This window comes from Melanostigma gelatinosum (genome assembly GCF_949748355.1).
Source record: "Melanostigma gelatinosum genome assembly, chromosome: 18".
NCBI classification, from domain to species: Eukaryota; Metazoa; Chordata; class Actinopteri; order Perciformes; family Zoarcidae; genus Melanostigma; species Melanostigma gelatinosum.
In genome coordinates this window covers 5,538,284-5,564,535 of record NC_136651.1, presented here as the reverse complement: position 1 = coordinate 5,564,535, position 26,252 = coordinate 5,538,284, and the positions used below count along the sequence as shown (strand labels likewise).

Genomic DNA, 26,252 nt, shown 5'->3' with positions numbered 1-26,252 from the left:
TTTTCAATAAAAGCACAGTTCAATGTATCCATGGAAGGACAACAAGGTGAAAAAACACATTTACCATGTGTATTAAAAAACAATTAGTTGGCCTATGAGAGCTGTGAATAAAATCTACATTAATTTGGGAGTGGAGATCATCGGCTTGATTTCATTAACGTCACTCACTATTATCTACCGACTTCACATTTTATACTGGAAATAAAAGTCATGGAATCTGTAAAACACAAGACAAAAAGAGAAGTTTTGTTTTTTTTGGAATCCAAATATTTAATAGGTACATATCAAGTATTATTATGACATGTATAAAATTTCAGATCACAATATGAAGCAATGAAACTCCTCAGACCGGCATTATGCTGCAAATGTTTGAGGTCGCCACATAAAAATGACTAATGATTAAAATAGAAAGAGAAGCAACTAAAATGGTAGAAAAATGGCGCACAGACATAGATAATAGTAAGCATTCTAGGAAAATTAAATGCAACTTTTCCAACGTTTTTTTTCTTCAATAGAGTGCAATAAAAATAAAAACAACACAGCACTGAAGCCAAGCGTCCACAAGACGTCTAAAAATTGTTAGTACTGTAGGTTCACGGAGGGCAGAGGACAGCGCAGAGAGAGGGGAGGGAGACAGGTCACAGCAGAGGAAGAGACGAGGACTATCAGGTCAACGCAGAGAGAAAATAATCTTGGAACAAGATTTGAGCAACAGTGGAAGTAATGCACATCACAGTTAGCTTTAAAAAGACCATAGAAGCATTTGTACTTGCATGTTGTTGATAAAAAGAGAACAAAATCCTGAATGACTGAACAGAAACAAGGACATCGCCACAAAACGAAGAAACGGCCGGGCCAATGAAAGGCGGCCTGGATGTCAACGGAGCAACTGATGTGGACAGCAGCGCGTCACCGGTCGCCGGCTCTACACTAAACACGGCTACGCCTCAGAGCTACAGGTGAACGAGATGATGTCGATGAACGAGGGCGACGTTTTCCCGCCAAACCAACTCAAGTGTAGAAAAACCATTTCAGGTGCATTATCTGGAATTCACTCCGACCTGCAGGCCAGATCACGGATCAGTGCGGAGACTGTGCTGCTATTTTCGCTTTAAGTGCTTATCAGACCTGCCAACCCTGGACATTTTAGTACCGTATCAGCACTATGAAAGATGTTAATCTGTGTCAGCCGCTCAAGATAAAAAAAAAAAGAGGCCATTTTTAACTCTGGCGGTGTAATATATGTATAATGTATGCGATGGTGTGTCAGATAAAACATTTCAAACGTGAAGATAACAGTGTGTGGGTGCAGCGTACATCCTCACAAGTGAACAATAAGCTTCTATATGTCCAGTTGTTACATGACATAATTCAGAATTCAAACACTACATTAACATATTTTAACTCCGCCAAGTGTTTTCAGTTCAGTTTGTTTGTCTGTTTGTCAGCAGGATGACAGAAAAAAATACTGGCCCGATTTTCATGACATGGGTTTAGCCTGGTCCAAGGAAGAACCCATTACATTTTGGAACGGATCCGAATCGCGGGGCTGATACACGCATTCTTTTTCTCTCATGGAAATGGCCTTGGCGGAGGTCTGCACTCTCACAGTGCCCTTCTAGTGAATATATTCAATGTTATGTTGTATGCAAGTGTACTGAAACATTCAATAGTGTATTCACAAAGCTACCGTGTCCTTCTCATATATACCAGTGAACTCTCTCATGTTCAAAACCTCTAAAAGAATTGAAAAGTGCCATGTTGGGATGGGTATTGTTTACATTTTTCAGTGCCAATAAAACCTTTATGATACTCAACTTTGAGGAATATCAACCCTTTTCCCCATTTAACAAAAGAAGTTCTCAACTATTAAACGTTATCTAAACACAAGCAACCGAACAAGAACTTTGCCCAAAAGACTCAAATTACATAAATCAGTAGATTTCTAAAAAAAAAAGAATAAGTTAGCAACATTGGGGAAAGTGACCGGGCATCAGATGCAAACCTAACAGCTTTTGATAGTCTGTGCTACAAGGCACTCTTGTCCTACAGGTGGACTGAATCTAATGTACGCGGACAGTTTAGTCAGAACATTTATAAATGTGTTATATATATATATATAGATCATTTTAAGTGTAAAAAGGTTTATGAGAGATTTCTAACAGAATGTGTTTGTTTATCTTGTACATGTATTTCTAGCTGCTTGGAAATGGAAATAAAAAGTGCCTTGCCAAAGAAAGACGATCATTTGTTGTGGTCCTGTTCGATACTTCACAAGTGCATTTTATTTTTCGGCGCGATCACTCATCAGAAATGACTTTCTTTGAAGGAGATCTCTGAACGAGCTGCTCTACAGCCTCACGTCTTTGGTATGTTGATGAAGATTTGACTCCACATCAAATCTGAGAGCGTTGTGCCTGTTGATCATTGTTGCGTTCGCTAAGTATGTAAGAGTGCTGCTTTGTTGGGCCCAGAAATCTCTTGACAAAGTTGCTAATTTGTTCTCTGCGAATGAGCTGAAAGTACCCCGAGCAAGACATTTGCTATTCTAAGGTACGGCAATGCCATGATTCCACGCGACACGAGCAGCTCGCTAGCACGTGCACCAGATTAACCTGCAGAATGAGTCACGTTATCGATGAAGTGCGTCAAAGACATTGTGCACTTTCCTAATTTTAGCTTGCCATAACCGGCCAACTCTCAAGTCCCATGACCTACTTGCTCATTCTGAATGCTCCGTCCTGCTGTGCCTAAATCACTGTATTAAACTAGCACCTTTATTCGCCAGCTGAGTAAGATACTGCACATATATGAAGCAGCCAAGTTCCGTTTGTTTTTTTGGTGTAAATACATATATGGTACACAAAAAAATGCGTATAGGTTAGCAGGAGTCTGATGGCTGATTTCATGATATTCCCAGGGGAGTAATTTGCACTCAAACAACGTGCTGTATGTCAATTCATAGAACCAGCGGAGAACACAGTGGAGGGGTAAGCAAAACAGTAAGCCAACCTTGAGATGGCCAGTGGGTGAGAATCGGGGCTCCTTTTGTGCGTTCGTGTGCGTTTGTGGGGGCAGGAGTAGCGAGGACAACAAAAAGAAAACGTCCATGGTTGAATTTCAGGCTGGTGATGTTAATGCAGACAGTCCAGGTTTAACAGATGAGGTCAGTCCCTACTGAGGTTGTTTGTGTATGAATGATTGTATACATAAATGGCTGTATATGCAATATACATTTGCCCGTGAGTAAGTATAGTGTGTGTGCGCAATGCAGTTTTAAAGTGGAGCTCTAGGTACTTGACGGTAGACACGGGTGCACAGAATGGATGCTCGTGGTCTACTTATAAACGTGACTTTCCACCTCATCGGCCCTTGCTGTAGCCGGGATAGAACTGGTCAAGCAGCACCTGAAGCGTCACGTTTTGGGACATGACGTAGTCTTTGCCCAAGTCGTGACGGCAGGCGGGGCAGGTGTACACCGTCGCTCGGAACGACCGCTGTAGACAAGTCTGAGGAGAGAGAGAGAGAGAGAGAGGACGGCGGGAGACGTTCACACACAAATGCAGGGAGACGAGATTTGAAGCACAAACGCATCCGGTTCTGTACGCACCTTGCAAACATTGTGTGAGCAGGCGGTGGTGATGGGTTGGAAGGCCAGCTCCTGGCAGCACACACACATGAAGATCTCCTCCATCTTCTGCAGAAAATTCTGCATATAGATACGAACAGACAGTCAGACACGCGTGAAAGGAATGAAGACGTTGAAAAAGGAAGCAAGGGGGGGAAAAAAAAGAAAAATATCGATTACAATTGTAGAAAGAACTTTTAGAAATACCACGCTTCCTGCTAATGTCAGTTTGCGGTTTCCTTTCAATAATACAAAACTAATAACATTTAAAACAACACCGACAAAAAGAGCCGTCTACATGTGATGTCAGTTGGGCTTTCAGATCTGAAGACCTTCAATGACTTCTCCTTTAAGAGGCTCCTGTGGGAGATGCTTTGTGATCACTTGAGGAGCCTGAGACATGTTTGCGTGTCAGATTGTACCACTGGGATTCATACCGCTCCCTCTTTAAGGTATCCCATGGCTTCATCCCAGAGTTTCTTGTTGGCTGTGTCCTCCCGGATCAACTGCTGCTGCTGCTCCGACAGCTGGAAAGTCTCTTCTATCTTCACCCTTTTGGAGGGAGGCTCTGCCGCTGGTGACGACTCTGCTGAAGGCACACAAATAAGACTGAAAAATGCCGCTTCTCTCGGAGAACAAAAGACAATTATGAAAACGAACTTTTACAATAGTGCATGCTGGTAGACATCAAATATTTACAAGCTATCTAAGAAGTTAACTGCTCACTACGTTCTCGGCTGTCCTCTTCTCACAACACTTTGTCTGACCTGCTTTGAGATTCATCTGTAAAATCACCCACCACTCTGTCTGGCTGTCTTCTCCTCTCCATTACTCTGTGGCTCCTCTTCTTCCACACTTGCCATTGGCAGCTCGTCTTCATCGTCCTCGTCATTCTCTTCTTTCTTGATCTTGCGTCTCCGTGGCCTCCCCCTCCCGGGATAGTGCTTACCCCGGCCGCCGCGACCAGGTCGGGCACAGGCCTCCTTCTTTGTCTTGTTAGCCATGGCCGCCAAGTAGCCGGGCGGGTACTGCAGACAATGGCGCGCAGTAAACAAAAAAAAACATATGAAAAACAACTGAATTGCATTGAGCATCGAGATGCATGAGATGATATCTGTACGGTCTCTACAGATACAGACACACTCGCAGTCTAACCTGAACAGACAGGCCCAGTTTCTTGATCCTCTCCAGTCCTTCAGGTGTCCAAGGTGCCGGTTCCAAATCGTCCCGTCTCAGTAGGTACCGCCACACCAGGTAACCACACTTTCCGATCTCTGGCCAGTACTTAACCACCTACATTTACACATAAACCAGAAGAAGATTAAATAGTGCCATCGTTTACGATAACACTGGTGCCAGTTTAAGTGGCTTCACTTGAAGTAAGCAGGCTACAGAAAACAACAAGGTGCTCGTCTGTACCTTGTATATACCATCGTAGCGATTTCCCTCCTCGGGAGCGTATTTGCTGATGCGTCGACCTTTGGAGCTGCGCACCACTCTCACCGGCTTCCCTGCCCGCCAGTTCCTGGACTCAGCCCCGTCTTTGTCATTCAGAGGTGCATCGCAGTTTGAGGCCAACGCCCTGGAGACAGTTATAGACAAGACATAATGATGTTCATCAAGTCCGACTGAGTATTGGGGATGTAGAAAAAAAAAAACTGTCGACAGATCTGTTAGCTTTGCATTCATCTTTAAGCGTTGTACCTGTTCATGTGTGTCAGGGTCTGGTCAAAAGAGTGCTCCCCGATCCGTTTGTTCCCCGAGAGGTCACGGCCCCCACTGCCTGTGTAGGTGAACTCATCTCCCCGGTCCTACACAAAGGTCATGGTGACCAGAACAAAATGATTACGAAGAAATCCACCTACTTCTCACATAACGGAGATTCATAAAAACATTCGGTAAAACATACAAATAACCCACCACTTCGTCCTCAAAGCCCCCGGCCAACACCAGCGAATAGGAGCCATCGTTACTGCGCCCGTGGATACCACCAACATGCGGCCTGTGGACGCCTGCCTCGCTCACCTGAAGCGTAAGTCAGATAAAAGAAAACAGCCGAGCAGGCGGAAAGCCATTGATGATATGACCAGTGATGTATCAAATATCATACGACAGAAAGATATGACAACACAATCAATCTTAATGTCTTAATACATGTATAGGATGACACATGGGGGACCAGTTGTTCTATATTCATCTTTGACGCACTGTCCAAACATCTAACCTGAACTCTGAATTTCCAGGTGGTTCCAACAGGAACCCCAGGAATGGGTCCGTAGTGGTTTGATGGAACAATTGTGCACTCCTTGGTACGCCCCACACAGGCCATGCCCTGCAATCACATCAAGAAAGACAACAAAGACTGTAAGCTGCATGCACATCAATACATTTAAATGTCCGTCAGTGCAAATGCCTTGAGATCACTTTTAAAGATCGGTTAAAAGCAGAGCGGCTGATGCGTTTTACTTTCAGAAGTCATCAGAATCCTGTTTAGGAGGTACACAGGATTTCAAAAGTGAGAAGACAAAGAAAACGATTTCATTTTAAGGGTTTCTAAAGTGAAAGGCAAGAATAAATGCGGTGTGACTCACAGCACTTAAATGTGCGCGAACACACGAGCGGGGCTGTTTTCAATTAGTCCACAGAGAAAGGGAGCGTTCGGGTAAAGAAACAAGTTATTTTCCGTTGGCAGTTCCAGGAAAGTGGCTAAGTCATGCTTAATGGCATTGTTCACAGTACACCATGGAGCGGAGCGTCAGGGAGACAGCCAGGCCAGCAGGGAAACGAGCCGCCCAATAATATCGCAATACGCTGCCATTAAACTCAAACGTTTGACAGTATGCTTAAAAAAGATGTTAAATATATGTCAGCTGTCTTCCTCAGTAATTAGCATGAGATAATGTACATGTAAATTTGACCACAATAGAAAAAAGGGGTGTACAAATTGTTCATTAGTCATGTTATGATTATTTAATAAAGAGCTTGATAATCAATATTTATACTAATGTAGGCATTTTCATGAAGTGCTGTGACCGAGGATCAAACCAACACAATGAATCAACTCCGGGAGGCTGGTCTGACATTATGCAGATATAATATCAGTGACGGGACCAAAATCAGGATCGTTTGATTTGAGATAAAAAGCTGGCAATATTTAACAGCGCTACAAAGAGGTACACACCAGAAACATGAAACAAACCATTTACCTCAAGAACACACTGAGCAGATTACTGACTGACACGAAATATGAAACACATGAAAGACACATTGAAGCCAGTTTGCAGCAAGTAAATGGAGTAAAATGTGTGTGTGTGATGCATTAATAATGCACTGAATGGATGAATCAGTTATCGATTGGCTCGCCAAGACCTTTGCTGCTGCTGGTGTGCACGATAAGAACTACATATGTTACAAACTGCTAGTTTAATGTATTCTACGGCTCTGGAAGACGTTTTTTTGAGTATAAGTTTGATTTAAAACATGATGCACCACAAAAGCCATTGCATTTAAAACCCCAAGGGAGAGGTCTACTTCTTCTTCCGTCGCTGTCTGACTCTTTTGAATTCATGACGTGTAACACACTCAAACAGCCGTTTGGTGAGTAAAATCATTTCGCTTTTCAAAAACTCTGGCTGTGATGCGTCGCGTTTGAAAATTGATTGCTTGCAGCAATTGTCACAGTGTAAATGTGATTGATGGAACATTTGTATCTTATGTTCGGTGCATTTTCAGGCTTTTTGAACCGACGTACAAGGGATTGGAGCCTCCCATTATTATTTTGGGCATTTTAATTTTGGACGATTTCTTTTGTTGACAGAAACTGTTTTTTCATATTTATTTACACATCCTTTGCTCCTTCAAGACAATTTGAGGCAGAAACACTGTCAGGCTTGCTGTTTTAATTCACTTACTTTCTTACAGAGTCGCTGTCAGTCCACCTGCTCTGTGTGTGTGTGTGTGTGCGTGCGTGCGTGCATTCGTGCGTGCCCTTGGGTCTCACCTTTCCCCAGTCCCTTTGACTCTCAGTTGTTGCCGAAGGCATCTTGGCTTTCTTCTTGCTGGCTTTGAGCTTCTCTCCTGCCTTCACAACCTCACTGGTGTCGTTCTTACAGGTGGGACAGTACCTGAAAGAATGAGAGTAAATTATTTCTGTGGACGTAGACATGTGTGTAGAGGTTTGTGTGTAGAGGTTCGTGTGTGTGTGAGCGAGAGACTTGGATAAGAGCTGCAACAAAGCTCAGCCCCAAATTAGCCAGAATGCAAAGAAATTGAAGTTTCGTAATCTGATCCCCAAAAGAAGAGGTTGCACCAACTTAAATATTCAAGTTCAACAAATACCAGAAATTTACAACAAAAGGTGGTTAAGTAATGTTGTCAGTCAATTTCATGTTTAGCTTTTTTGCTGTTTTACTTCCATGTAAAAAAACATGTAATGAAAGACACATAAATGGAAGGTGGGATCTTCATCTTAGTAACTGCCCACAAAAAATCATTTCTGTTTGGCAGAGAAACAGCTGAAGCCACTGGATTAGATAAACTCACACCTGCATTATGTCATCATGTCGATTTGAACCTCATTCATTACTGCACTTCAGCTCACACAGAAAACCATTTATCAACCTTTTTAAATAGATTGTGAAGAGCATGATGTTGCGGTTAATTGCTGAGCTGCACTCTCTCTCTCTCTCTCTCTCTCACCAGTCCTCATCGTCTGGGATGGTGGCCAGCGGCGGGTTGAGGCAGTAGATGTGGAACGCCATGTTACACTCGTCACACAGCAGCTGCATGTGGGCATCCTGCTTCCCGCCGCACACACAGCAGGAGCAGAAGCGACACTCTGCTTCAGGGTCAGCCTTGCAGTGCTTACACTCCGGCCCGCTCTTCCCTAGAACAAGGAAACATTCACACACGCATGCACACGCACGTCTTTTGGTTTTCTTAAGATCTGTTGCACTAAAATATACCTTCAAAAACAAACATGGACATGTTTCGCCACTATTTTCACTGCGTGTGTGCGGCCCGGTGCATACGTTTGAATTGTCCATCTGAAGCGGAGAGTGCACGAGCTCCGGGCGTCTCCACCTGGTAGATTTCATCCAGAAACTGAACTTTACAATCCCCGATTACATCTCCAGGACCCCTGGATGGAGGGCGAGAGACAAGAGAGAGAAAAGGAGAGAGAGACCAAATGATGGAGAGCACAAGAAAAAGAAAACCAGAGAGGAAGATGAAAATATGTGTTGTTGAGATGGAGAGGAAAGTCCCACACAGAAACATTACACCTGATTTTGCTAAGCAACAAAGACAATAATTGGCCAAACAGCAATCAAATGCCCAACACATCACCCTCCCACCTAAGAAGGAAGATCCTCACCCCAGGAGGATCTTGACTCTGAGCTCCTTGTTGGTGCGGGAGGCTTGGTTGACAGTCTGAACCTCGGCGTCGAACCAGAAGCCCCTCTCGTCCGGTGTCTCCATATTGTAGTTGACCATCACATGCATGCCCACCTGGAGCTCGTCCCACCGCAGAAGGGTCCTGGCGCGTGGCCTCACATGCACCGGTCGCATCTCCACCACACCGTTCTCTGGGTAGCTGGAGAAGAAAGAAGAGGAGAGAGAGGGAAGGGGGGGGGGGGGTTAAGGTGTATGATTGATTTTCACATTGCCGTCTTATCTACTAAGAATACAGTCCTTTGGAGGTTAATAGTTAGACACGTGGTGAATTTCTTTTCATAGAAATTGAACATTTTTCACCTTGCCCACATGCTGTTGGGAATTGAAAGGATTCACTGATTTATACATAAGCTACATGGGCCATGAGAAGGGTTGAGCTGCCGCTGAGCACTTGACGTCTATTATATTTTAAAGGTTGAAAAAAATAAAACCCCGAGAGCAAAATCCACCAGTGTAAAAAAAAAAAGAAAAGAAAAAAAGAAGTTTCTCAGCAAGAAGCAGCTGGGAATAGAAGCTATTTAACAATGATAAGCGATATAAGCCTCTGCGCAGGAACATGCAAGTCCCCACAGGCACAGAGGGCCAAACACTGTCATACAATTGGACTTTGCACAGAAAGCCAAATGCTGATTTTAATCATATCAGTACAGATCTGTATCAGGTTACTCAAAAGTCAATGTCGCCCTCTGATCGGCCTTCATCTGTCCACAGTAGAATACAATGCAAATTAACTTATGGTTATCATCACAAAATCATGCTCTTTTATTTGTTCAAGGTTCAAGCACAGCTCTACTTAAAGACAAGACCAACAACACTAATATTAATAAACATGTGGATTTAAATTTAGACTGGACTAGGTTTACACGTTATGTCTTTAGCACCAATTCAACAGATACAATATTTGTTTATTTTTTACCAGCAGCTCCTACATTCGTGTTTCGGACATGGAAAACTAACATCGTTAAACTTTACTCCAGTCTATAAAGCAGAACACTCTTACATACAGTAGATTCTTAAATACTTCGTTCTACATACCATGAGACATAACAGCTTTCTGACTGGGTTTTTGGAGCAAAGGATTGTGGGGGATTTTCCCTACTATGAGACCTCACTTCACCTCCTCATTAATCTACACAGAAAATAGATGTAAAACAGCAACCTCGCCTCCATTGGCAAAACACTATTCTTACAAGTTATTTTCCAAGTCAAATGAGTACAAGGACAGAGCACAGAGGCGTCATTTCTCATCACCGTACCGCGTTAACAAAGTCAAACGTTTACAGAAACGAGGAAACGCCAAGTCTGGTTTGATCAGGCTCGAGTTATCTACCTGCTGAGCATAATTTCTGGGAACTGCAGCGGAGCAGATGCAAGGTTATCTTGCCTCTTATCACACAGACATTAGAGTGGACTGGACAACAAACACACATGCGTGTTGTATGTTTCTGATTGTGAAAAGGGTTTTTTTGCTTTTTAAAAACGTTGGATGTCCGTAAGGAAAACCGTAGCACATTCTGTGCAACTCGAAAACGTTCCTGCCGAGCTGAAAGAAAATCTAAAACAAGTGTGAAAAGTCTTCTTGTCGAGCAAACCTGGAGCGGAGCTTTCCTGCCTGCCAATCATCATTAACTGTAAGGATCAGGCCGAACTCACAGACATGAATTCACAGCTCGCTTGCCAATAGTTGGAATTATGCTGACGGATGAACAATGTGTTAGCCCTGAAGTTTAACTACACAACAGCCTGCACGCACAGGTCCACTCACACAGCTGGAAGTGACGGGGTAAGCAGAGAACAGTGTGCATGAGAGAACAGTTTCTGTGTGTGTGTGTGTGTGTGTCTGTGTGTGTGTGTGTGTGTGTGTGTGTGTGTGTTTGTGTTTGAGGGAAAGCGGAGGCTAAAATGGGTACTTTCTCAGACAGACTGCACTGAACCAATGATTTTATCCAGTCCAATTATGCACCACTTACGCTTTACTTTCTTACAGACTATGCTGCATATCTTAAGCCATTGTAAATCGGCAGGAGAGGCCCCGCAGAGGCAAGACTGTAAAAGCAGCGCACGGCGAGCGTACTCCCAGGAAAACGAGGCTGGGGCACAGTGCAGGGATTTCCTTTTTTAGGCCCAAGGGATTACTGAGGTTTTGGATATAGGGTAGGGTATGGTTGGGGGCGGGGGGGGAAAACACAAACACACACAGAGACACACTAACATGCACGTATGTATAGGCACACACACACATACACAGCCAAGGAATATCAACTTTGGAGCACAATGGGACTCCGCATGAACAGCAGGGGAACACGGAGCAACACAAGTACCAGAGTTTAAGACCACACAAGCTCTCACCGTCTGTACTCCTGCACACTGGCCCGACGTCAGACCCGTGAGCATCCACCAACGGCGGCCCTTCGATAAATTAATAACAATATAAAATGCAACACTGCAAGCTGAAACAGCTTCCAAAGCCTGATGAGATATGGAATAGATAACATTTCATTATGTCAGTGAGGACGTTTAGGGACAGACACTTTGACCTCCACAACGTAGGATTTAATTCCTTCCGTACACATGTAACAGGCAACAGAATCACATAATGGATGCATTACAATCATCTTAATGGGGAAACATGACTGTCCTCTCGCAGTCTCGGCTCAATTAATCGGAGGCCCTGCGATGCGATACGTGCTTTAGAACGCCGGTGCCAGTGTCGTCTCGGTTGTTCTTTCCTGCACGACAAAACATGCATGTACGTTGTAGTAATATACATATAATTACATTATTACTTGCAATTCTTTCTATTTTAGTATTACCCATCTGAAGACAAGACTCACTGATCCATACTGAACAATTAATAATTGATTCAAAACAATGACTGAAATTTCTGGCCAAAATTCAACCGTAAATTAAACTTACAGCTTAAACCGCGTCTGGATGATTCTACAACGCTAAGATGTTAAAGCAAAACATCTTTGCATCCATACAAAAGGATTTATTTTTCGATAAATAGTTCAGTCGTACGTCTCAATAAAATTATATTCATGAAGAATAATTATGTCTTAGTAGTCGCAAACTCTCAAACCTCTGCTATACTCTTGACAAGTAAAAGACGTCATCGTCTGGTCCTTCTTAAGGCTTACTGTTACATGTAAGGATGTACTGCTTTCTTTGGAAAATACCCTCAGAGTAAGAACCTGAGCTGCAAGTCTGAGTGAATAAAATTGAACATCGAAGCGTCGGTGTTAAATCTCCACAGTGAGCAGACTATCCGCCCACGCTGTCACAGTGGCTGAACCCAGCGCCGAGTATTAAGAGTGAAATGTTCCTGCAGGTGTGGGAAGAAGGGAGAAAGACTTTCAGCCGCAGAACACGTCAACACTGTTATCGATGCCGAGTGTAACTACAAAGCAGAAACCCATTAAAATCAGTGGTGAAATTGAGACCACATGACTTATCTACAGAGGAGCGCTCACAGTCCCCTCTGTTATGAAACCGTCATTAGCGAATTGTGCGCTTAGCCGAGGTTCCTGTAAAGAGGGAGGAAGGCACCAGAGAAAATTAGAAATCCTCAATTTGCTGATAAGCAGCCGAGTTAGAAATACTCTGACACTAAACAAGCTCACTATAATTGCTTCGACAGTAGTGAGGTGAAGGGACTGCGGTCTCTCTTAACCTCGCTTTTGTGAGTAATTGAGGCCACAATGGGAAGCTGCAACGTTGTATGCATATGTATATAAATGACTTGAATCTTAGGATGAGAAAGTCCAGTCACGCGACAGACATCAGGGGACAATTTCAGGTAATAAAAAGGGCCAATTTGCTGATTCACAACCTGAATCCTGATGTTACGGAAGGAATCTCTCCAACGCGTCAGCTGATGAGGCTCACCTGGGCCCGGAGCTATGAACGCTGGCCCCGGAGCTCATTCGGTCGCTCTCTTTCTACGGCTGACATCCACCCCGCCTCACCTTGGTTTTGCACCTTCAACACCTCCACAGTGCACATGCCACCTAATCCATGCATTGCTTGCTTTGTTGATATTGCTTTCCCACACAAGGTTTAATCTAGTCTTGGTGCGACAAAGGAGGCCTGATTATTGTGCCGACAAACGCATGTGTGTAATGAGGCAGAGCCTTATACAGAAGACAGTGTGACTTGTCAAAGTGGAAAAGAGAATAGGTGTTATTAATAACATTAACGAGGGCTAAGCCAGCAGACCCTGCAACTGAAGCAGCTAAATTAATCACACCTGTGCTTTTCCGTAGTGATATACTATACTAAACTGTATATGATCAAATATTTGCCATACAATGCCTGCTCAGTGTAGGAATTAAGATGGAAAGTGGGCAAAATTAACTAAACTGAATTGAACTTAATTTCATCCTCGTTTCTTTGTTACTTCTTAAATTAGAAACAATCTCAGATTGATAGCAGCCGTGCTCGGGTGAGGGCGGGCCGACAGCCACAGCTTTAGATTTGAGGTGCAACGATCCAGATGGCAAAAGGCCGTTTTCGCCACAGACATTCTAAATTGTAATGAAAGCACAGGTGTTACTAATAACACGATCGATGGCTACATTGTATCCAGGTGTCCGGTAAACCGTGACAGTGAGCCAAGCATGCGCAATACCAGGACCCTGAAACTGAAGCCGCTAAATGGAATTAAATCAGCCGTTACCATTTACACCTGTGCTTCTCCGACTGTCACACGTGAAAACGGCTTCCACGGGGCCAAAATCACCAACATAACCCAGCATGCAGATGCTGGAATAATCCTGTTGTCAAGTGCTTGCACGAGGATCGAGTGATAGGGCTAAATATATATATTGTATATAGCCTATTGCTTAACCCTCCACAAAAGGAAGTCTGCTTTTGCAAAAGTATTTCATTTTGGCCAAATTATGTTACAAACTGATTTTTTTTTTTTACCAGACAGATTTTTTTCTATTCGGTTTGGTAAATGAATTGGCTTTGCGGCACCATTTAAAAAACAGGACGACCGTTTTCTATTTGCACGGTCTACTTGAAAGCTGCATGCACATAAATTATATTTGATGTCTATATTTGTAACTCTTTCCACAGAGAATCTTAAACATATGTTGAGCTCGGCGAAGATTTAACCATGAAACCATATCTAAGAGTCTTGTTATGGAGCGACACACTCATTACACACACACACACACGCGCCATCTTAGTTCTTAGTAGCAGCAGAGAGGAGATTCTCTCAATATATCCCAGATTTTGTGGCTTTTTACATGCTGTAGAAATGCTGTCCAGCCTCATGCAAAAACACGGCAGTTCATTTTGTAGGGCAGGTTTTCAGTTCTCAGACTATGCAGGCAGGTGTTTAATGTGTGTGTGTGTGTGTGTGTGTGTGTGTGTGTGTGTGTGTGTGTGTGTGTGTGTGTGTGTGTGTGTGTGTGTGTGTGTGTGTGTGTGTTTTCTCTGGCAAACGAAATGATGGAAGAAACCAGGAGAGGGATACTATGCATTTAGTAGAAACCAAAAGGAGTATATTAAGCAAGCCGCACTAAAAAACAGAAAGCTGACAATCTAGATCTTTTGCATTTAATAGCAGCAGATTCTCAGAAGCATACAAAGCTGGGTATTTAGTATTGATGTATTTGGGGAAGATGCAAATCACATATTTCTGTGGCATCCTGTTTAAAACTAGCGTGGAACCTTTGGTGTCATTGGCATCTCCCTCTCGCTCCCTTCCCCTGCCTCTCTTGGCTGTCAGCTATCAAATAAAGCGAATGAGGAACATTTGCCGAAAACAACAATCTGAATAAGCAAACAAACCCATTGATTATTTAAACCACTGAATTAGAATTAAGAAAAAGAGGGGACACAGAATGGTGTATGTTATTGGATTGTCCCTGCAGGAACACTCCTGTCCTGTTCCTGTTAAATATGATGAAACAATCCCAACAACAGGGATTTGGAAAGAGTAAAATGGGAACGATGACTTCCGACAAGAAAACACACATCTACTGCTCAACCAGCCTTGATGCCGTTTCTCTGGCATAACATCCACGACACACACACACGTAAAACGGCACACACTCCGGTAGATGCAGCGAGGAGGCTATGTCTCACCGGTGGGATGTTCACAGCAATTACAGACAAAGCTGAAGGAGGCAAGCGAAGAAGTAATGCTCCCGAGAACTCACGAGTTACCATGGAAACATCGGCTTCTGAATGAATTTGCTGGAAAAGGAGAGAGAGCGAGAGATGGAGTCCAAATTGTAGCACTAACTACAAAAAAGAAAAAAACCTCTCCATCCCCCCTGAACCGCCAGGAGAAAGCAGAGACGGCAATTCCCAACGGGCCGAACCACCGTTAGTGATGCTTGCAGCCACTACCACACACACACACACACACACACACACACACACACACACGGACACGCACACACACGCACACCTTCTATGTATGTTTGGTGGATATATATATTGTCTTTTATCTAGAATGCCACACAACAGCAGCACGTGCAAATACATATTCAACATTGGCATAACTAGCAAGAAGGAAACCCTATTTTCTGCTTCATGCAAAGAAGAAGCCACTCATTCGCACATTCCAATCCTAAACTGCATTTTATCATCTGGAATGATTTTTTTTTTTTGATTTTTTTAACCGGACCAAAAATGTTGCCGCACTGACACCATGCAATTTTTTTTATTTTTTAAACCTGTGATGTGTTTGTTATCACTGCAACCAAAATGGGCTCAGCTGCAGCAGGAACGCTCCCCAGCAAAATGAGCCGTCACTTACTCGTCGTATTTAATGTGGTAAATTACATCCTCTTCTCTCTCCTTGGTCTCTGCAGCTGCTGCGGAGTCCGTCTGAGACGTGGAGGCTCCATTACTCTCAGAGCCTAACACAACATTATTCATGTTACTGTCTGTGGCTTGGCCCTGGCTGTGGGCCTGTCCCTGATCAGCCTCCAGCTTTCCATTAGTCCTTTTTGGGGGCCGACCCACCTTGCCCTTGGTGGGCGTTATCTGTCCTTTGGGAGCGAGTGTCACATTTTCGAGGCAGGCCTCAAACCAGGCACCGATGCTGACGTCTCTGCAGTCCACCAGCTCATTAATCTGAGGAGACACAAAGGCAAAAATAACACCAGGTCTCTTTCGGCTGTCCAAAGGAACACGCCCATGTTTTAGGCTATTTGCTACACAACATATACTTCAAAACATTGCAAAGAGTATTGACTCAGACTCTAACAGATCTAAATACTTCAGTCAAGATTCTTTCACCTAACAGTCACATAACGCGCGTGTTCGTGTCGTCAAATTAATTTGTGAGACGACTCACATAAACTATTACCAGATTATTGAGAGATGCATTCTTGAATTAAATGTCACCCACGGCACTATTTGGGCTCACGTGTTCCTTTGTGAAAACCACATAAACTATATCCGAGTCGTTGGTGAATGCGTAAAGCCTTTAGAGTCATGTGACCTTGATATCCAGTGAAGCTGCACAAGCTACAGTATTGATCTTCGTGCATGCTGGTCTTATGGCATAAAAAAAAGAATCCATGAACACTCATGTACTAAATTAAGCGAAACCAATCACGCATCACCTTTTTCAACATCTAATACAGTTATTAAGTGGACTTCAGATTTACAGGGTGGTTTGGCGTTTTCTACAGTCGTGGAGCGCAAGATAAGAACAATGAATCTCTTGCAGTGACTTGGCCTGTCGGGCATTAAATGCGCCGTCAGACCAGTTTCATGCAAAACCTTGCAAATTCTTCCCAAATATGAACCCTCTCATCCTCACCTCGTACACACCAAGTCCTGGCTTGACGAGTGTGTTTCTGCTGGATGTGGGCGGCTGGGTGTCCGACGCCGGACTGGAGGACTTCGACCCATTTTTGGTACTGGCCGAGTTACCGGTGGCGCCGGCGTCCGGCTTGGTTTCGCCAACGCTGCCGGTGGTGACGCTGCTACCGTCATTGTCTGTGTTGGTGGAGGTTTCCATAGCAACGGGGGAGGCGGGAGCTGGCAAGTTGTGGCTTTCTGACCTGGAGTCAGAGGGGGGGCCCGAACCGCAGGCCACGCCGGAGGAGTCCTTGGCGGCGGGGCTGTCGGGAGCGTCGGCCTGTGAGCGAATCAGCAGCTGGACGATGTCGTTGAGTCCCACGCTGTAGTCAAACAGCGTCTGGCCATCTTCCATCTGAAGAGATACGAATACAGAAAAGCCACTGACGTGAATGGATCGACACAGCCTTACAGACGCAAAGCGCTAGAATTGAACGCAGTGCTGCAACACACAATTATTTTACAATACTCTTGGTATTTAGTCTTCAAATGGCTTGTTCTCATTTCTAGTCATAACCCCCAAAAGTATTCCGTTTATTTTGATATTTTAAGCAATTAAATACAACAATTAACCATCACATTTTCAGTCAACGAATGATTGCATCAAGAACTGTATTGTGCTTTACCAAGGCATAAATTTGCCCAAAGATGGTGCATTTGGACAAGTGCACAAATATTCATCAAGGCCTCCTTCATTAAGTTTTCTCCCCAATTTTCTTTCCTAATAATAGACATCCATGTGGTATGAAATGAACACCGCTGAGCCACGGACTGCCCTCAGACAAACACACCCGGCTGCTTGTCGAGGACAAACAAAGAACGCGGAAGACAGACGACAACATTGAGCGCAGTGAGAGAAAACAATTATGTATTGTTACTCCACTCAACAGCATACAGAGGACATTAAAATACACACACACACACACTTCAATAAATCCACGAGCCTTTGAATGCAACAGCGGCGTTTAAGGACGCTGCATTGGGAGTCGACAGCAACAACATATGCTCCGTTCTCAAATGAGCCAATGCGATTAAATGCGAAGTGAACCTCTGAACTGATTTTTTTTAAATGATTATTGAGGGGGAAACAATGGAACAACTGGCACTCATGATTGGTAAGCGGTTACTACTGAACCAGCACATTTGAATTGGTTTCACATTTCCAGTCCAACAGAAATGGAGGCTGAACTGCAGCTTCACTCGCGCACATCCCACACCAGGTTTTCTCCCGAGAAATAGAAGAAAAAAAGAAATAAAAGAAATGAATGCATGAATTTAAGTGATAGGAGACGTAGCTGGGGGAAAGAAATGACTGGGTTGCTATGACAACCAGAAGAGAGCACCCCCCCCCCCCCCCCACCCCCGTGAACCTGAATCATGTACACAATCTCCGTCGACACCACCACCACCACCACCATCATCAGCGCGACCCTTTCAGGCAGCACGGCGGACGGCCATCAGATAACTGTTCTCTCAAAAAGAAGCGATGAGGGCCCGTTAGAACCCCGTATTTTAATCTTCTACCACAACCGATCCTCTGCTCAGTACACAGTGCAGCTACCGCCTGAGGAACGGAGCTCATGGCGGGGCCCGCCAACTCATTACAGACATCAGCGATTCATTTTCAGCCATCAACCCCACAAGCCCCATTGTACTGGAGGGGCGAGCATGGCCGCCGCTCTCAGTCGCGCTCCCTTCTCGTCTTCGTTGTTTGACAGCGAGGAGGAGGAGAGCGGTAGAGGGAGTGAGCGCAATTTCCCCCCCCCCCCATCCCTCCCTGTTTTTAATAGTCTCATGAAATTTAGATCAGAGGAGCAGCGGTGCAAACACAGCCATACAGCGGTGGCTACACGCTCACCTGTCTGTGTTTCTGTGGTCTATCTCAGCATTTCTTTGTCTGCGTCTCTGCCTCAACTAATCTTTGATTTCGTCTCGGTTTAGCCTGCTCTGTCTTTTGCTACTTGATCCTGCGTTAAGGAAAGCAAGGCGAACAAACACACCGACGAGACAACATCCCACATTGACTACACGATTGCCGGTAGGACCTGTAAGAAGAGACGTACTGGGTAGATGGGACGGAGAATTATGCAGACAGACCCCCCCCCCCTCCCAGAGCATCACAACAACATACAGTAGAATTCCGTTCACCGCACCAAAACCACAGAAATGGTATCGAAGCGGTGCCCACTTTCCACAGCGCCTTTGTGTGATCAGCCTCTCGCTGCGAGGTGCGACAGCCCTGACATCAGTAATAACCGGCTGAATAATCCCCCCCCCCCAAACAAAGAACCGCCATCTAAAACAGGCAATGTCAGAAAGAATGCTCGATATATTCACGGAGGTCACGAGCTCTTTGACAGAAATGTTGTCTTGCCGTAGCGTGCAGAATGAATAACATCAAGGATATGACATTTTCTCCTTCGTCATGAATGCAGATCAGAAGAAAAAAAACACACATTCTGGTATCTTCATTGTGTGACTCGGTGAAATGCGTATTTCAGAGAGAGAAACCCGAGCGCACACCTCAACAAAGCTCAAGACAAACCACAGACAATTAACGAGAAGCTTTCTCAAAAGACTAGAACCAATCAGAGTCAAAAATCCTTGGCATGGCAACGAAGTGTGTGTGTGTGTGTGTGTGTGTGTGTGTGTGTGTGTGTGTGTGTGTGTGTGTGTGTGTGTGTGTGTGTGTGTGTGGGGTTGTCACATCGTTGAGTGAAATAAAATAAACATCTCTTATTTCTCTGTTTGGACAGGGAGTCTTTCAAATAATAATTGCTTATTGTAACAGGAACCAAAGTTTAATGTCAGAAAGAACGTCAAACAAAGAAAAGACAAAGACCTGTGGCTGCTGAGATACTTTAAAAACAGAGAGATTCGGCTATAATAAGTTTTATCATTGTACCATGCGGTCACACAGGATCTAATTGTAAGGCTTTAAAAAGCACTGGATGCGGAAATCATTCTGAAATCAAGCTAACTAAGCAACACGTACGTATCTATGGCTGCATAGCATTGAGAGAATACATTTAGCCATTAAAAAAAAAAAATCAAAAGACAAAGAAATCATGGCGGCCCATTTAATATCAGTGCACAGTTCTCACAAAAAGGGCTTAACTGAGTGGAAACCCAAGCCGGACCCACGCTGCTGGTGAAGAGGGGATTTCATACTTCAGGCAAGCCATCCGGACCCTTTACTCCTACACGATTTCTTCATCGCCCTCGTCTCCGCCCACATGCAGTCTGAGCAAGGAGCTGAGCAAAATAGGTCAGATTTCCAAAAAAACAATGACATGGGGTGTGTCTGTGTGCCTCCCATCTACCAAGCTTCCATCTCTGTTCTTTTATCCCTCATTCATGCCCACAGTCGACCTTCCACCAAAAAAAAGGCTCCACTGTTAATTCGCACACATTACCTGGAAAGGTGACAACGGTTGCTTTTTGCTTCTGTATGCAGCTCTTTTTATTATTTGACGCTGGTTTCGACATTTGAATTATAAACCCAGTATTTTTTAACCATATAACTTATTGAGTTTGGCGTAAAGACAACAATCTTTTGTTGTTTTTTTGTTGTTTTTTCGTATTTTCACAACTGATCATAGTTTTGTTTTTGGTTATGAAATGACCAAAATGTTATTATTACATGTTTATTACACATGTGCCATCATTGACACAAGAATCCCAAACTCAAGAAATGTGAGACAGTTGGGTTTATTAACCTGAACAGTCCTCTGAGCTGTAAAACTAGAAACCCGACTGTTCACGATGCAAGATGTAAGAGCTGACAGTAGACGGGTTGGACATTTGACCACGACGCAGGCTGAAAGCGTAGATGAGAAGGTGTGGCGAAACTTTGAAAACATGCGGGAGAGTCAAAAAGCTTGCAGTCGTAGTCGAGGTTTAGCGCCTCCTCTCTTTGTCTTTGCTCTTTGTCCGGCCTATCTGTCAAAGGAGGGTGTGACTGTGCGCATGCCTGGCTGCAGCAAACTCCACTTCCCCCTAAAAATTCTCCGTGAAATTCTACAGCTTGGCAATGCCCGGAGAAAAGCCCATCAATCGAGGAGCCACGACGTCAATGCATGTCTAATCAAATTGTGACGATATCTATCTAGGTCACAGCGACTGTCTGCGTGAAAGGAGGCGAGCCAATAAAGCTTTCCTACAGCCCCAACAATAGGCGACGGCTAACAGCGGAGGACAGCGCAACCATTTAAACATGTTGCTGCCCCAGCAGGAGAAAAAAAAACACACAAGTGAGCTACAGCTTGTATTTGAAGCACACGGACGCAATACAAGTGGAGCTCCAAACCATTTCATAAACAGGCCAAACCTTTTTTTATTTATTTTAAATAAAGCAAATGAGAAGTCTACCACAAAAGTGATAGTGGTCGTTGAGCCGAAAGACTGCAAGGACAGTAGAAGGTGTTTGTGTCTGAGTGTGTGTCTGAGTGTGTGTGTGCGTGTGTGTGCGTGTGATATGAGACGTTGCTCGAAGTGAAACAGAGACACAATGAGGAGGGCACGGGCAAATTGCAAAAAAAACATTTAAAAAAAACAAACAAGCACCGAGGCAAAGTTGTGTGGCTGCTGGCTCGAGACCCTTCTGAGTCAAGGGCAAGCATGACTTTGAACCGGAGAGGCAGCGTGCGCAGTGAGCTGGAGGGAAAAACAAGACGCCATTTTGAAAAGGAATTCGACTGAGTTATTCTGCCACAAGTCTAAATCCTAACAGGCCGCGGTGTGTAAGCTAGTGTACGGTACGCTACGGGTCCCTGGCTCATTCCATGCGTTACTTAACATATGGAAATCCCCTAATTAACCCAACCCACTTATTTTCCAGTGAAATGAAGGATTTACTGCACAGGCCCAGCCTTCGCAACCACAGCTCCAAACAGGACATGACAACTCCAGCCGGCATAACAGAGAATTCATGAACTAAGCAAACGTAAATGAACTACATTGTGATGGTTACTGTTGATGAACAGTCTTGCTTTGTCAAATGTGTTTCTAAGTTGCATGGTTCTGTTGATTTTTGAGGAATTGCTCATATTTTTCTACTCGTTTACAATTACAAATATGGGGAAATGCATCAAAGGCCACTGGTGCAAAAAGGTGCAACACCATATCTCTCTTCAATGAATGGTTTGCCACTATTACGTTTGTCAAGTAAAACATTGTTTTTAACAAATGAAATTCATTCGCATTCTAGGAATCAAACTCATTCAAAACACTTGAAGTCGTTTCTTCCTCTCCATATGCAGCATACAAGCCGAGAAGAACCTCGACCCATTGTGGACTGTGTGACTCAGAATGCTCTAGAATGTGACTTCATTATCTTTTACTTACACAACAGGAAGTAGGTTAGACGGCGTCAACATGCAGAAGACCATTTAATAAGGAATTCCGTGGCCTATAGTACTGCCTGACACATGAATGCAGGAAAGTGTGACGAAATGTAAACAGTGTCAGATCAACACAACATGTGGGCCGCTTGCTTCCTGCAGGCTTATGTGCCCGACTGAGTCACACTGTGTTAATATCAGCTTTGTGATGTTGTGCTTTAATGCTCAATAAACCATGGCACCAGTGTCCTGTCAGCAGTGATTCTGCTTATTACTGAACAACAGCTGGTACACTGAAGGCCTTCACTAACCCTTCACACATTAGAATACAGTGGGCCTGTCTGCCTCTTCTATTTTAATTATTTCATACTGCGTGTTTACATCGTTGAATTAACAGAACATGAATAGCGAATGAGACAGACTTCTATTCAGAATGAACTCTTGTCATATTACAGCGCTACATGTAAGGGTGCAGGAAAATAAACCACAGGCTTTGAGGCTGCAATGCACGCTGCATGCGACAATCCGCCATGACACACACAAACACGTGTGTGTGTGTGTGTGTGTGTGTGTGTGTGTGTGTGTGTGTGTGTGTGTGTGTGTGTGTGTGTCAGGATGGCAGATTACAGTTTTCATACCCTCGTCTTCCCCAGCTGCTGGCATTTAATAACATTAAACTTGCTTCAATCACGATGTGAAAGCGAGAGCGACAAAGTGCACTAACATCTGTTCACACTAGCACATGAATCATCATTCAGTAAGAAATGAATCATCACATTTCTAACACATGATTTAAAAGTATGGAATTTCCATCCCACCAGGACAGTGACTACTAATTCCAGCCTGGTTATAACATTCAGACCAAAGATGTTGTTTTAGTCTTGAACAATAATTGTGGTTTTTTGCACTCGTTTCCTCCCAAAGAAAAGGACACTGTTGCACCGTGGTTTGGTTTGTTAACAATTCGCTGCTATTCGAGTCATATTGTAAGATGTAGAATGACACGAGTGTTTAAACTGTAAACTCCCAGAGTCACACTGACGATCTGTGACTGAAAATAAAATCCTGATTCATACATTATAAGTGAAGAGAATATAATTCAGTATCATAGAAGGGATGGGCACTAAGGACAAAATCAATATTGTAAAGTATAATTATCATAACATTACAAGGATAACGATACTTTTCGAAATATATTTAAAAATATTTCTAGTAGTTTCTTAAATATTTGACATCGCATGCTGTGACAGAAAATAATAACTTATCCCAAATGAATCAATATACCTTGAATTTTTTGGAGAGACAAAGTGCTTATATGAGCTTAGCTACACACTCTTGAGCATTTCTTCAGGCCGCACTACTGATGTAATCAGACAGGTGCCGTAAACCCAAACCACATTGAATTGTTGGTGGGGTCGTTCAGCAGAGATATCTTAAAAATAATACTTTGTCCCTCATTTTGGTGGGGTTAAATGTAAACTAAAACAGAGAGATAAAAAACGTTTGCAATATGTCATATTGACGGTCCATTATTGATATAAATATCCCATTGTTGTTGTGTTATTTATAAATCAAAATCATATGGTACTGAAGTAAGACTTAATATCTGAAAAAGTCCTTTGTTGAATACAAAACACGCCCAGGACGCACGACACTCGTCCTTCTGAACCTGTGCGTTATACACAATGTGCACTACTGAATTGTCAGGATAATAAAAGACAGGTAGCCATCTTTATAGTCCGTCCTCACTGTACAGTGTGCGTACCGTAGTGACGCCAGTGTGTAAACACTACACTTGCTTTTTAGATGTCAAGGCACGTGGAACCACGAGTCCCCCCCCCCCCCCTCTCTCTCTCTCAAATTATCATTAACATCATCATCATCATCATAACACACCACACGCACGAGACTGATGGCTCGCTAATGGGCTCAATGCAGTTTATTGCACGTTTCAAAACACACAACAGAAAAGCGCAATTTGATCAAAATATATATATGGACGCTGGCTGTTGCACGTGTAAATCAAGCCGCCGTTAATTCGGTTTAACAAGTGCTCGTCGGTGAGTGATGCGCGTTGGTTGTTGTGGAACAACGGAGGGCGATGTTCTCTTTTCTCTCTCGCGCGGCAATGTAAACAAACATGTCTACGTAGGTGAGACATGTGTTGCATGCAGGTTTCCCTCAGTGCAAACCCAAAACAATGCAATGCGGTTCTAATACACGACCAACACAGCCATGCGATACGGCTGCTTTTCTCTCGGGGGGCTGGCTCCACCGCGTACCCCGGGCTCTTGCGCAACAACTATTGGCGAATTCCTATCAAAACAGGAAGCTCGCATGGGTCCGAAACGGCTACAAAAACCGGACGACCACTCACTCTCTCCAGCAGCACCAAAAGCCTGCCCAAACATCCAAAAACAGACTGTTGCATGACGGGAGCGACACAAAAATCACGTTTACCTGCTTTCCACGATAGAATAGGCGCTGCTGTGGTGGGCTTACACTGAAGATCTCCTGTATTTTCAACCGTAAAGACTCAATTTTGGTCAATCTCGAAAGATCCTCAACGGTTCGCGTCTCCTTCCCGTCTATAGTGCGAATCTGGATCCACATTGTTGCACCGCCCTGTTAAGCCTCAAATAAATAGCAGATGAAGCCGTATTTTGGATGCGAGTGCTGTTTTTCCTGGGGTCAAATGAGATGGAATTGCCAAATATTCAGGGCTCCATTGCGTTTTCCTCTGCAGAGGTAACGTCGGACTGGCTAGCGCAGGAGGTGTCTCACATGAGGTCGCGGCGCCAAGCAAATCTCGCGAAATAACGTTCAAGCGAGCACGGCTCGCAGTTAAAGGCACAGCTCTCCCTTTAATGTAGACAAATACATACACAGCCTCGTCTAAAGGCCTTTGCAGCACAGTTGTAGGCAGCTATTATAGTGGTTCCACTTATCAGTCTCATAATATGTATGTGCAAGACACATGGACCAGAAGTTATTTATCTATGATGTGTTATTTCTGTCAATATAGTAGCCTGATAATATAATTTTGACACGGGCCATTCTGCTGCATCATGAGTACTTTTACTTTTGATACTTTCCTTTAGGTTCACTGTGTGGCAACTTGAAGAAACACGAATTCATCAATTCATCATGTAGGCACAGTATCGACTGTGGTAATTAAGGTTTTAAAAGACTTTGACACAGACGCTTCAAGTCAGGGCCTCTGTCGTCTGTCATTGATCTTTAGCAGTGCATATTACTATATTATCAAACAAAATCACAATCAATCAAAAATACAAAGCAATCACACAGTGACCCACAGTGACCACTCTGTTTGACTGGTAACCCACTGTTGGTTAAATGTAGTTTAGATCAAGTCCTATGTCTATTGTCCTCACATACAACATTCACAATGCTGCTGCCATAGTGCTAACAAGAAACAGAAATGCTTAGGCTATTTGCTCAGGGAGTTATATAATTGATTTTAAAGTGCTGCTGCCTGTTTACAAATCATTTAATGGCCTTCGGCCAAAATACATGCCTGATATTCCTGAAAATAAACCGAATAGGCCTCCAAGAGCTATAGGAAGCAGTCAGCTTGTATAAGCTAATACCTTGTGTCAGAACCCAACAGGGTGAAGCTGCTTTTTGTAGCTATTCTGCACACAGGTGTAACCAACGTGTTTGTCTATCTTCAATGTCCATGTGCCTGTCAATGTTTCCAGTTCCCCTGTGCACTCGGTGCGCCTTTGATTCATTTTGTCAATGCACTTTTATTGAGTGCAACTTACTACACAGAAACGGTATGCTGAGAGGACGACTCTTTATTTTTGAATTGTCTTTTAGGTTTTAGGTTGAAGAAAGTCCTTTTACAAATAAATGTTCTTTTGTTTTTTTGTATGAAGGGTTTGCAAAAAAAAGTCATGTCTTGTAGATCGAGAACAAAACGCAGTCCAAGGATTCAACCAGACAGACAATACAAAGGACAGAATGAGCCA

General features: G+C 43.7%; 1 protein-coding gene across 2 annotated transcripts; it reads right to left on the bottom strand.

The window, feature by feature from the left end:
• Nucleotides 1-282: 282 nt before the first annotated feature.
• Nucleotides 283-24,985, bottom strand: uhrf2 (ubiquitin like with PHD and ring finger domains 2). 2 transcript variants are annotated; one of them, XM_079289018.1, is made up of 16 exons: nt 24,718-24,985; nt 16,875-17,270; nt 15,861-16,180; nt 9,003-9,221; nt 8,659-8,768; nt 8,327-8,513; nt 7,629-7,752; nt 5,853-5,960; nt 5,549-5,653; nt 5,333-5,439; nt 5,048-5,210; nt 4,784-4,921; nt 4,428-4,656; nt 4,066-4,217; nt 3,611-3,709; nt 283-3,509 (listed from the first exon to the last, which is right to left on the bottom strand). In XM_079289018.1, exons 1-16 carry the CDS (start codon nt 24,868-24,870, stop codon nt 3,363-3,365), a joined length of 2,757 nt encoding a protein of 918 aa, XP_079145144.1. In that variant the 5' UTR covers nt 24,871-24,985; the 3' UTR covers nt 283-3,362. The 2 variants fall into 2 exon arrangements, with proteins under 2 accessions (XP_079145144.1, XP_079145145.1); XM_079289019.1 differs by having other exon boundaries at nt 4,066-4,214.
• Nucleotides 24,986-26,252: the final 1,267 nt, after the last annotated feature.

Coding starts and splice junctions, on each gene's coding strand:
- uhrf2 (XM_079289018.1), bottom strand. CDS start 24,870: ATGTGGATCCAGATTCGCACTATAGACGGGAAGGAGACGCGAACCGTT. Junction 5,440..5,548: donor GGGGCTTTGAGGACGAAGTG/GTGGGTTATTTG, acceptor ACCTTTGTGTAG/GACCGGGGAGATGAGTTCAC. Junction 4,218..4,427: donor GAAGACAGCCAGACAGAGTG/GTGGGTGATTTT, acceptor GTGTGCCTTCAG/CAGAGTCGTCACCAGCGGCA.